Raw genomic sequence first — 11,526 nt, 5'->3', positions numbered from 1 at the left:
GTCCCTACTTTAATCCCTCTCACAGGAAATGCAGCTGGACAATGCATTAAAACAAGACATTCAGAGCCATAGCCCTGGACTCAGCAGCTCTTCTGAGGTAAGTTACATGAGGGGGCTTTTATTTTTGGGTCCAGAGAAGAGAGCAGGAGACCCTTCCACTGCTCTTTGCATTTTCTGTTCCGTTCTTGCTCCATCTCTTACTGCTTACACCCTCCTTTGTCATTAGCTTTCATGCATACATGGCATTTAAAAGAAATAAAATTATTTGTCAGTAATGTTTCACATTCAATCATATGCTTAGAAGCTTCAATATTTGACTGCAGTTTTCTTCTTTAGATCTGGGTAAATATTCTCCCTTTCAGATGAGGAAACTGACTTGGCCACAGACCCAGCCAGTGTCAGAGCAGGGGATAAAACCCAGGAACACCAAAGCAAACCCATCCCTTACACTTAGCACTAGGCCACACTCCTTCCCAGAGCTGAAAACATAACCGAGGATTCTTGACTTAATCCCTTGCTCCAGGCACTAGACCATGCTTCATGAATAACCATCCGACATTGCTTCATCTTGCTCAAGTACATCAGTAAAAAGAAAAGGAGTACTCGTGGCACCTTAGAGACTAACAAATTAGAGACTAACCAATTTGTTAGTCTCTAAGGTGCCACAAGTACTCCTTTTCTTTTTGCGAATACAGACTAACACGGCTGTTACTCTGAAAAAAGTACATCAGTGTTTCACTCAAACTCAAAGGGAAAAGAAGAGATTTTACGTGATAAGTTAATGTAAACTTCTACAAACTTTACTGGGCCAGCTGCTGCATCCATCATGGAAAGCAGCTATCAGAAGGTTATCAGAAAGATTCTCGTAGAAATTGCTTCAAAATAATGAGGACTGGCAGCGTTTGCAAAGCCCAGGGTAGTTATAGGGCTCATCTAGTCTCTTGGGCATTGTACCTCTTGGGTATTTCAAAAGGTGCTCGCCAAATGAGCCAAGCAGCAGATACCATAGGGAAATAGGACAGAGTTTATAAACTGGAGAAAAAAGTTTTCACAACAGCTATTAGTGAAATGTGCCAAACTGACAGTCCTATATGTTTTATTCACAACACATACAACATGACTGCATGGTGCTTTAACAGACAAGTCCCTGCCCCAAAAAATTTACAGTATAATTTAAATAGGTGGACAACTAATAAGGAAAAAAGGCAGATGCCTCAGAAAGGGAAGAGAGCTAATCGTCATTAGAAAGGCCAGGCAAAAGCAGCAGGTCAGATGGAGATATCAGCAAGACACTGAAACCCTCAGGAGAGATGCTACAGCAGTGCAAAGCAGATTAAGTACACCACAGAGGCTGCAGCAGGGGAAAATGGTCCAGGTATGTTTTGCATTAGTTAAGAAAACTGCGATTAACACATTCCATCTGCTCAACTCCTCACCTTCCAGAAGCCCGTAATGCCAAATGCTCTGAAGGTCATTTACATCAATTACTAATGCATGGAGCGGAGTCATTTCCAGTGCACAACCCCTGGGGACGTTGCCTCTGCGAACTATGCATTGCCCAGAGAGCTTTAAATCAATGGGGTTGCCACCTCTGGTTTGAAAAATAGCCAACGTGTCTTTATCACCCGGCTTTCATGAGCATCATTTCCTGGAGGCCGAGAGACGGGACCAAATTCTGCTCTATCAAATAGTGTAAAGCTGGAATAATTCCATAAGATCCTCTTAGTATTTACTCCCCACACAGGAGGTGCTAGGATACCAACTGCAAGACTTCCTAATTCACAGACTAATATTGTCCTCTGGTATTCCTACAAAGTAAGAGGATTTTGTTGGAGGGATGTCAGAACACTACAAAAAGCCTCACACCTAATTATTTGCACATCCTTTGCATTTTTTGGCTGGGGGTTTTAGAGCACTTTGTAAAAGCTGCTATCCCTAGTGCTGTGTTGGAAAAATGCTTGCAAAAGCTGCTATCCCTAGTGTTGTGTTGGAAAAATGCTTGCATCGCAGTTCCCGGAGATTCTGACCCTAAAGCCAACATAACCAGCCCCCTTGGAGAGCCTCCCAGCAGAGACACATCCAACAGGGCATAACTGGCACAGAGGTTCCTACACCACACCCCACCCCGTTGGTGCAGAAGGCATGACCAGGATTTCCCAATCTGATGTTTTGCTAGCACATCAGCACTTGGGAGTTGCGGACAGCCAGCATAACTCTGAATGCTGGTATAAGTTACATCTGACACAAAGGCAGCCCATGGGGCAAGGAAGTACAAAGTGTATTCTCCACTGTCAAGGATCCAGGCCCTTGATTTTGTTTCCTGCCTTGCAGGATGGATCAAGCCTCCAGGTCACAACATCCTGATGTTTCAAATGAACAACATGGCAAACGATTATTCAGACCAGTGAAAACAAACTATTAGAAGAAATGAAAGTAACAATGTCTGGGGGAGGGGAACAGATGCAACCAATTAGAAACCCGATTGTGGCTGCATCCTATTTCCCTCCCTTTACTCACACTGATAGGTGGCCTTACTTCTAGCTATCCACAGAGTCATTTCCACCCACATGTACCCATTGTTGTGTGGAGGGCTGCAAACAGGGCCTTCTCCAGGGCCCTGCCAAACTTTCAAACACCATGAGTCACCATGACAACTTGCCAGACGTCAAAAGGGCAGCATCTAAACTGTACTAAGTAAACCGTTTTACAGATCAAAAATAAACACTTTGCCGATCCTTAACTCCTCCCACTGGAGGATCTCAAATATGCTCTACAAACCTTATACCCAAGAAGTAGGCAATTATATTCCATTTTAGAGATAACTAAACTGAGGCAAAGAGCAGTAAGTGATCTGAGCAAAGCAGTAGCAAGGGTAGGAGCGGAACTGTACACTCCTAACTCCCAGTCTTATGCTTCCCAGGTAGGTGCTTGTGGAGTGCAACAGAAAAAAAACAAAACAAAACAAAAAAAACCCCTACAACTGTTCATCTCTGGAGGCAACAGCAGAGAAAGGGCAACACATGAGGGCCTGATCCTGAAGCCTTTATGGAAACAAAACTCCTGGAAATGAATGGAAATTTAACCAGCATAACAACGTAACCAGGCCCTTTCTGCAAGTGGATATGGGGAGAGTGAGAAAGCAGAGTAATCCCAGAGTGTACATTTCATTCAGACACAGGAAGAGAGCAGTTTTGTTTTGATGTTTTTAATACAAACATTAACTGATCTGGATGTAAAATGGGCTCAAGAGGCACAGTGAGTAACCTCAATGTGATATGCTAACTTCACAATGTAAGCTGGGGCAGCAGGATCGAGCTGCTCAAGAGGTGCAATGAATAACCTCAGTGTGATATGCTAACTTTACAACATAAGACGGGGCAGCAGGATCGAGCTCCATGGGATACTGTTGCGATTCAATATTTCTAGGAAACATCAGCTGAATTTGGCTTAAAATTTCCAGCTTCTGCATACCTGGCAGAACAGGCATGGGATGTCTGTGGGAGACGGGAGCACAGGATCTCAGTGGACAGCCAGCTCTTTAAAAGCATCAGAGATCCATTTTGACAGCAACGCAAGCTCCCAGCTGGGAAGCCGTCCCACCAATTCTTTTACTACCACAGCAGGGTCTCCTGCAGCCATATTTCCGTTCGATGATCCAATTTTTCTAATGCTAATTCCCACTGCCAATCTGGAAAATGTTAAATAAATATAAAGCAGCCAACGCAGCGTCTTATTTAAAATAAAGCTGCCCTTCCTTCGTGCCCTTGGAAACAGTGAGCAGGACAGCCTGTGGGCGCTGTATCTATTGCATTAAAACTCGGTCCACTGAGCGTGCTGGAGAACATTCTAAATGACCATCATGAAAGCAGCAAAATTCCCCAGGACCTTGGTCTTCACTCATCTGACTTCCCATCATCCTTTTTTGTGTTCTGGCATTCATCACTACTGTCCTCCTGTATGATCTCAACCTCAAGGCGACCAATGTAGAGGGAGATGGCACACAGCCAGAACAGCGCCACCGTTGTGACCACTGTGCCGTTCAGCAGGGCCGTGGAGAAAGCAAGCATCATGGTGCGGCGGAGGAGGAAGAGGCTGACAAGGTAGGAGGCGCTGCCATAAGAGACGCAAATCCCGCCGAGAATGAAGAAACCTAGAGTAGAAACAGAGAATGAAATCCATCTATGCATCTGGAGCAGAGCTTGGTAAACCAGCCATCTATGGGAAATATCTGAGCAGCTCACAGTCTTTAATGTATTTATTCTCCTAACACCCCTGGAAAGTAGGGAAGTGCTAAGATCCCCACCTGTACGATGGGGTAAGGAAAACAGAGAATAAGTGACTTGGCCAAGGTCATATAGGAAGTCTGTGGCAGAACAGGGAATTTAACTCAGGTCTCCCAAGTCCTAGCCTAGTGCCCTAACTTCTAGGCCAGTCTCCCTCTTTATAACGGAATCAGGGCCATGCTAGTTACGACAGGCATTGTGCCTGACCGTTGCTGGAAACCGTTGGTTTCCCTGACTAGCGTAGACATAGATTGACTGTGTTATAAAATTGTTCCAGACTCCCTAGGGGGTTGTCTTAATAAATCCGCATCCACACAAGTCAAGCAAGATGTGCTAGAACACTGCAGGCAACAATTCTGCCAGGGCAGGTGATGCCAAAAAGTCTTCCCTATGATTTCTCCACTTTGAGTTAGGGTTTAAGGAAAACAACTTTGTACACGTTGTTCTTAAGAGTTGTTTCTTGGGAGGTAGGAAGGATGGTTAAAGCACATGACTGGGCCCCAGGATTCATGGATTTTCTTCCCAACTCTGCCACAGAGTTCCTCTGTGTTAGCCCCAGGCTGCAATTGAGTTGCAAACACTGCAAGAAATCAAAATCCCAAATGGCTTTCATTGTAATCAAACAGACCAAGACAATTTTTAAAAACAGAACAAGAGATAAAAGTTGGCCTGAACTTCCTGTCTTAAAGGTCAAGAACTCTTCAGCTGGACACAGCTCAACCATAAACCCACAACTCGTCATAACATGTGCGTCAACTTACAAAGACAATTCTTCTCTCTTCAGGTTTTGAAGATCCACTGCACCACACTGTGGTGAGCTTTAAAATAACCATACTCAACCAAAATTCTTTATGACTGTCATGTATTTCTCTTGCATTTCCTCTCCCTCCCCTGTAGTCTGTGTGCAGAAGAAAGCAGCGAGAGTCCTCCTCCTAGCTGATTCATCTATGTCCCAGTCAGCTATTTAAGTCATCACATTACTTTCTTCATAGGGAATTAGGAGGCTAAATACTAGCATGTGGCATCAATGAACAAATGAAGCAAGATGAGATTAGAGGACCAGCACAAATACTTTGAAGTTGTATAGCACCTTTAAAAAGGATCTCAAGTGCTTTATGAAAACACACATTAGGTCTCTCAATCCTCAGGGGAGGAGACTTTATTATTCCCATTTTGAAGATGGGCAAGCAGCCAAAGAGAGGGGAAGTGACCTACCCAAGATCTCATTCAGCAAGTCTACAGCAGAACCAAGAAGGGATCTCAAGAGGCCTGACAGAGATAACACCTGCCATACAGAGTAGGTAGTTCTGAGCTTGTACCATGCTTTGGGATCCTCGAATCACAGTGCTAGGTAAGGTCACCATGTCACTGACAAAGGGCTTTGAGTCAAAAGGTCATCACTAGTTTTTGTTGTAATCCTAATGTGTATGTTTTACAAAGACAACAGCCCCACCCTTCTAGCACACATGGCTATCAACACTGCATCTTGTCACGCAGTCACATGCCTCTGACAAATCTGTGGTAGAAGTCCCATAAAAACTAGTGACTTTAATTTCTCCAAATGGTAGGCCTTGTGTGCAATATAACTGCCTCACAAGAGAAACACCATTTCTGTAAATGGGTAGATTGATGACCTCTGATATAAAGATCAAATCTGGTATTTTTTCCTCCAATGAGTGCACCAGACTTCAAGATTCTAGCCCAACAAGAACAATGAAGTTACTTTCACACAGTCACCCTATTACAGACATCTGTATTACACATTCATCTTCCCCCACCCCCCATATTTTACATCACCCTCTAAAGCTCATCTGGGGGCAGCTACATCTCCTTTTCTAAGGTCTAAGGTCCAGCACATTTATACACATTACAGTTCACTTCTTTCTAGGAAATAAAGGTCAGTTTGCTGCCATTTTAGCATATCTGCTAGTGCCTTCCTCATTTCATAACAGCTTTCCTGGAGCACAGAGTTAAACACACACAGAAATTCAATAACCCAAGAGTTCAATCTCAGTAACTCACAGCAGTTGCAGCCTGTATGTATGATCCATACCTACCACATCTTTTCAATGGCTCTCTCAAAATGCATTACAATGGGTGTATTCTCACCATTGTACAGACTCAGAAATTAAGTGATATCGGGGTTAAGTAAATTGTTCAAAGTCATTCCTCAGGGATTCATGGGCTAAGCTGGACATTGGATCCATGCATGACTCTGAGGCCATGTCTATACTACCCGCTGGATCGGAGGGTAATGATCGATCTATCGCATCTAGTGTAGACGTGATAGATCGATCCCTGATCGCTCTGCCATCAACTCTGGAACTTCACCATGGCGAGAGGCGGAAGCAGAGTCAACGGGGGAGCGGCGGCCGTCGATCCCACGCCGCAAGGACGCAAAGTAAGTGATTCTAAGTTGATTTAAGATATGTCAACTTCAGCTACACTATTCTCGTAGCTGAAGTTGCGTATCTTAGATCGATGCCCCCCTTCCGCCCCCCCCCAGCGTAGACCTGTATGCATTCTATCATCACTATTCAGAGGCCTTTTACAGACCATTACTACAGTGCTGGAGCCATCATGATCTAGAATGTAAATTGCACTAAGGCAATTTCAAGATGCCTATTAACTTCTTTGTATAGACTATTATAATCATATAAGCCATTATAGTCTATTGGCTAAAGATCTATACAGACAATACATTTGTAGGAGCTTTATAAAAAATGATTAATAGATTCTAAGGCCAGAAGGGACCACTGGTCGTCTAACCTCCTGCACACCACAGGTCATAAACCTTCCCTGATCTTACAGGTATAGAAAACAGCTGCTATAGCCATGTGGTTCAAAGTGTCTTATGAAATCTACTAATTCTGTACACACTGGACTGGATTGCTTCACCCATAATTGACATGTGGCCACCTCTGGGCTTAGCAATTGTTTGATGGGGCATAAGTGAACTGACCTTAGTTACAAAAATCAACATTTCAGTGGTGGGTTAACTCACCTGGTGACAATAATACTTTTCATTGGTGCAGCGTCCAGTTCAAATCTCCCCTTTGCTCATCTATAGCGTGTGTTACTTACCATAAGCTGCCTCTCGTCCCATGTCGCTCTGGACATAAGAAATTACTCCAACGCCGGTCGCCAGCAAGCCATTGCGAAACCAGGACAGGAAACCTGAGTAGAGAACAGGAGAAAGGGAGTGTTTCCTCCTCTTCAGCCATTTGTTATTTTGTTTTTACTGCTACCTGTTGTGGTAGAGAGGATATGAGGCACCATTATGTCTGGGAAGCAGATTCTTTAAAAGATTAACTCTCACAGCCTTGGGATTTTGTCTATAGCATGTTCATCCCTTTTATATTGGAACATGGGAACACAAGCAACTGCAGGACTCCACAGCATCCAAGCTCCACATGATCCTGTAGTGTCTCAAACCTCTGTCACACCCGTAGGAAACTCCAGAGAGAGATCTTTCAAAGACAATCTACCAGACCTAGGTGAGAAGGGCAACCGTGATTACTGCTCATCTTTAACACAGGTTAAAATCTTCCTTGGGTCTCTAGTTCTGGCTTCATCCCATCAAAACCCACTTTCCCTTTTCAGTCTATCACCCTATCAAGTTAACAGGTAGCTGCATCATCTTGGGTTGCAATGTTTAAGCAGGGTTTAGTATGGACAGCACTCAGGTGTGAAGTTTCCAAGCCCATGCGCTGTGGGACGCACCAATGATTCAGTGAGGGGGTGGCTCTTCCTTTCAAATCAGTACTGATCAAAATGCCACAGCATGATTAAGGGGAAACTGTACACTAGAATAATGGTGACAGAATGATGAGTGCCCTCCTCTTTGTCTCATTACTGAGGTAGATGGCTCAACATGGTGCGATGGGATGTGCTATTTTTTAGATAAAACATAGAACCAGCGTCCTGGCTACCTGTACCAATCAGGCTACCTGCAACTCTGTGCTTTCCCATCCTCACCACCCCACACGTTACACCATCCCCAACTGAACCCCAATACACCACACCAAGCCTTAAGCCTCAATGTTCCCTGTGTCACCCACCCCACTTCACTTCGTGTCTCAGGTGGCAGCAGCCCGGCCCCCACAATGCCTCAGGGCACATCATACCCAACAATGGACCAGCTACCACCCCATGCCATCCCCTCCACCACCCTGCCCTCACAGTACACGGACCCTCCCGTGCCCCCATCTCCACATGCTGTGCTGCCCCAAAGCCCCTTATGCCCAGTCCCCATTATCTCCCACCCTGGCCCCACTCCCCTACAGCCCCCCACAACCTCCCTAAAGGCTCCCTCCCTTCCTCCCCCACACACTCCACTTCCAACCCAACAGCCCCACCACCACAGACCTCCTCCTGCGACCAGAGCACACCTCCCCTATAGCACCCCCACCATGGGCCCCCACCCCCAACCATAGCCACTCCTCCCCTCCAGCTCCCCTCCTCACAGCCCCCGCACCATGGGTCCCTTCCCCCTCCCCCCCACCCTGCCCCCCTTCCTCCACAGGCCCCTTCCCGCTCCCCACCATAGGTCCCTTCCACACAGCTCCCCTTCCTCCTCCTCATCCTGGGCCCGCTTCCCCCTCCCCACCACGGGCCCCTCTCCCCACAGCCCCCCTTCCTCCCCACCCTGCCCCCCCCACCACGGACCCCTTCCCGCTCCCCACCATTCCACACAGCTCCCCTCCCCCCACCATGAGGCACCCTCCCCTTCCTCCCCACCCTGCCCCCCCCCACCATGGGCCCCTCCCCACAGCCCCCCTTCCTCCCCACCCTGCCCCCCCCACCATGGGCCCCTCCCCACAGCCCCCCTTCCTCCCCACCCTGCCCCCCCGCCATGGGCCCCTCCCCACAGCCCCCCTTCCTCCCCACCCTGCCCCCCCGCCATGGGCCCCTCCCCACAGCTCCCCTTCCTCCCCACCCTGCCCCCCCCACCATGGGCCCCTCCCCACAGCCCCCCTTCCTCCCCACCCTGCCCCCCCCACCATGGGCCCCTCCCCACAGCTCCCCTTCCTCCCCACCCTGCCCCCCCCCACCATGGGCCCCTCCCCACAGCCCCCCTTCCTCCCCACCCTGCCCCCCCCACCATGGGCCCCTCCCCACAGCCCCCCTTCCTCCCCACCCTGCCCCCCCCACCATGGGCCCCTCCCCACAGCCCCCCTTCCTCCCCACCCTGCCCCCCCCACCATGGGCCCCTTCCTCCCCACCCTGCCCCCCCCACAGCCCCCCTTCCTCCCCACCCTGCCCCCCCCCACCCTGCGCCCCTCCCCACAGCCCCCCTTCCTCCCCACCCTGGGCCCCTCCCCACAGCCCCCCTTCCTCCCCACCCTGGGCCCCGCCCCCTCCCTACAGGCCCCTCAGCCGCTCCCGGCCGGGCCTCCCCGCACGGACCCGTCTCATGCGCCTTCCTGAGCAGCCAGGCGTCCGCCTTGTCCAGCTCCGAGACGGGGGGCGGCGGAGGTGGGGGGGTGGCAGAGGCCCGGCTCGAGCGGCACCGGAGGGGCCTGCGCCCGGCCGCGCCCCGCAGGAAGCGCCCGGCCGCCCGCATCCACCAGCCCATGGCGGAGTCTACCCGGTACCCGCCGCCCAACCAAGGCCGCCGAGGCCCGACGGGAAGGGGGTGCCGACGGGGATAGGCTGTCCGGGGTGTCACTCACAGAAGCACCGCCCCTCAGGGGGCGGGAGCCCAGGGGATAGGTCAGCGAGCCTGCCACTCGTAATAACCGCGCCCTCTTCCGACGGGAGCCCAATAGGATAGGTTGCCCAGCCCGTCCGTCGTGGGATTCGCAGCCCCACCCTCAGGAGGGAGGAATCGACGACTCCGGCTTTCCTGGGGGAGAATTGCATGCTGGGATTTGTAGTCTCCGCACCTGGCAGCGCCGCGGGTGGCGCGTTGCATGCCGGGAATGGGAGGTAGCTGTGTTGGGCCCCGAAGGTTCCGCGGCAGTTGGAAGGAGCTGGGGTGGAATGTTGGGCCCCGAAGGTTCCGCGGCAGTTGGCGGGAACCAGGGATAGCGCACAGTTGGGAGGCGAGGCGTTTCCAGGAGGATCTCAGTCTTAAGAAGTGATTCCCAGGATGAAAAAGCATGAAAACATTTCAGGGGCCAAAAGATCAGTTCACCCCCCCCCCTGTCTACTTAACACAAATAAACAAGATTACCCTGAGAACGTACCTGTAATTGATTTCTCATCCTAAGGGAAACAACCCCGCAAGGTTCTGAATATTGTGTAACTGACCAGGCCAAAAGAGACAACCTTGCCTTAATGCATGTGAAAGGCCCCATTTCCGCTATCCTTCACCAAGCACAGAATCTCTGCCTTGAGGCTGTAAGATAACTGGAGTATGTTTACTAAACTAAGCAACAACAACAAAAAAAGAGAGCCAGAGAGAGAGAGACTAAAAGGACCAAACACAAATATTCAACAGCAGCCATACAATTTCTTTCTACAGCATCCAGCACAGGACATGTCGCAGCATTTTAAAAACAAGAGCAGTCCGTGTTTGTTTAGTTTATATTACCCCCTGCAACCCCGGGGGCCATACGAACAGATGGGCAGTAAGTTCTAAATTTGTGGTGTATAGAGAGTAACCAGAGGTCCCAGATTGTCTCAGACACCGCAAGATGTAACATGGACAAAGTCCTACCGTTTTGCACTTCAAGGATATAGGGTGTTAAAAATTCAATCCAATATAAATTTATTTTGTCCTTCTCTAGTGCCTTTCATCAGAGATACTCAAGGCGTTTTGCAAACATTTACTTAAGCCTCGCACCCCATGATGAAGTAAATAAGGGCCTTAATTAATAAAATTTCAAAATTAATACAGAATTGGATGAGGAGCCAGTGTAGGGCACTTAAAAGGGAAGTAATTTGACTAGTTACCTGCATAAATTCAGGCTGCATTCTGGAAAAATGCAAAGTGAGAGGTATAAAGTGTTTTCAACACCCATTAAAGTAAATGAGAGTTGAGGCTGTTCAGTACCGGCCTACAGATTTTCAGTACCTGTCATGAACACCCACAAAAAACTCTTGTAGTCAAGATTTGTAAAACCCCACAGCCTTTGTCAATGTTTGTGTGTCATTCTTGTTTTAGTGAAGGTCTTAGTTTGTCTCTAACTAAAGAGATCAGCATGAGATACTAGATTTGCAAAAAAACCATTTCTACATTGTGTCTCCAGCACTAAATCACGTTCAAAACAGTAAAATGATATAGTATGTTATAGGC

General features: G+C 48.5%; 1 protein-coding gene across 1 annotated transcript; it reads right to left on the bottom strand.

Annotated features, from left to right (window-relative positions):
* Positions 1-3,189: 3,189 nt before the first annotated feature.
* TMEM160 (transmembrane protein 160) lies at positions 3,190-9,895 on the bottom strand. Its single transcript, XM_048833223.2, has 3 exons — positions 9,693-9,895; positions 7,368-7,460; positions 3,190-4,150 (listed from the first exon to the last, which is right to left on the bottom strand). Exons 1-3 carry the CDS (start codon positions 9,859-9,861, stop codon positions 3,894-3,896), a joined length of 519 nt encoding a protein of 172 aa, XP_048689180.2. The 5' UTR covers positions 9,862-9,895; the 3' UTR covers positions 3,190-3,893.
* Between the last annotated feature and the right edge of the window lie 1,631 nt (positions 9,896-11,526).

This window comes from Caretta caretta, chromosome 23, assembly GCF_965140235.1.
Source record: "Caretta caretta isolate rCarCar2 chromosome 23, rCarCar1.hap1, whole genome shotgun sequence".
In the NCBI taxonomy this organism is placed as follows: Eukaryota; Metazoa; Chordata; order Testudines; family Cheloniidae; genus Caretta; species Caretta caretta.
The sequence above is the reverse complement of the archived record's forward strand: the minus strand, read 5'-3'. Positions and strand labels throughout refer to the sequence as shown.

What these genes read in the sequence shown, in the direction of transcription:
- TMEM160 (XM_048833223.2), bottom strand. Translation starts at nt 9,861, where the DNA reads ATGGGCTGGTGGATGCGGGCGGCCGGGCGCTTCCTGCGGGGCGCGGCC. An exon ending in CAGGAAGGCGCATGAGACGG is followed by an intron (nt 7,461 to 9,692) that starts GTCCGTGCGGGG and finishes TTCTCTACTCAG; the next exon opens with GTTTCCTGTCCTGGTTTCGC. An exon ending in GGGACGAGAGGCAGCTTATG is followed by an intron (nt 4,151 to 7,367) that starts GTAAGTAACACA and finishes TTTCTACTCTAG; the next exon opens with GTTTCTTCATTCTCGGCGGG.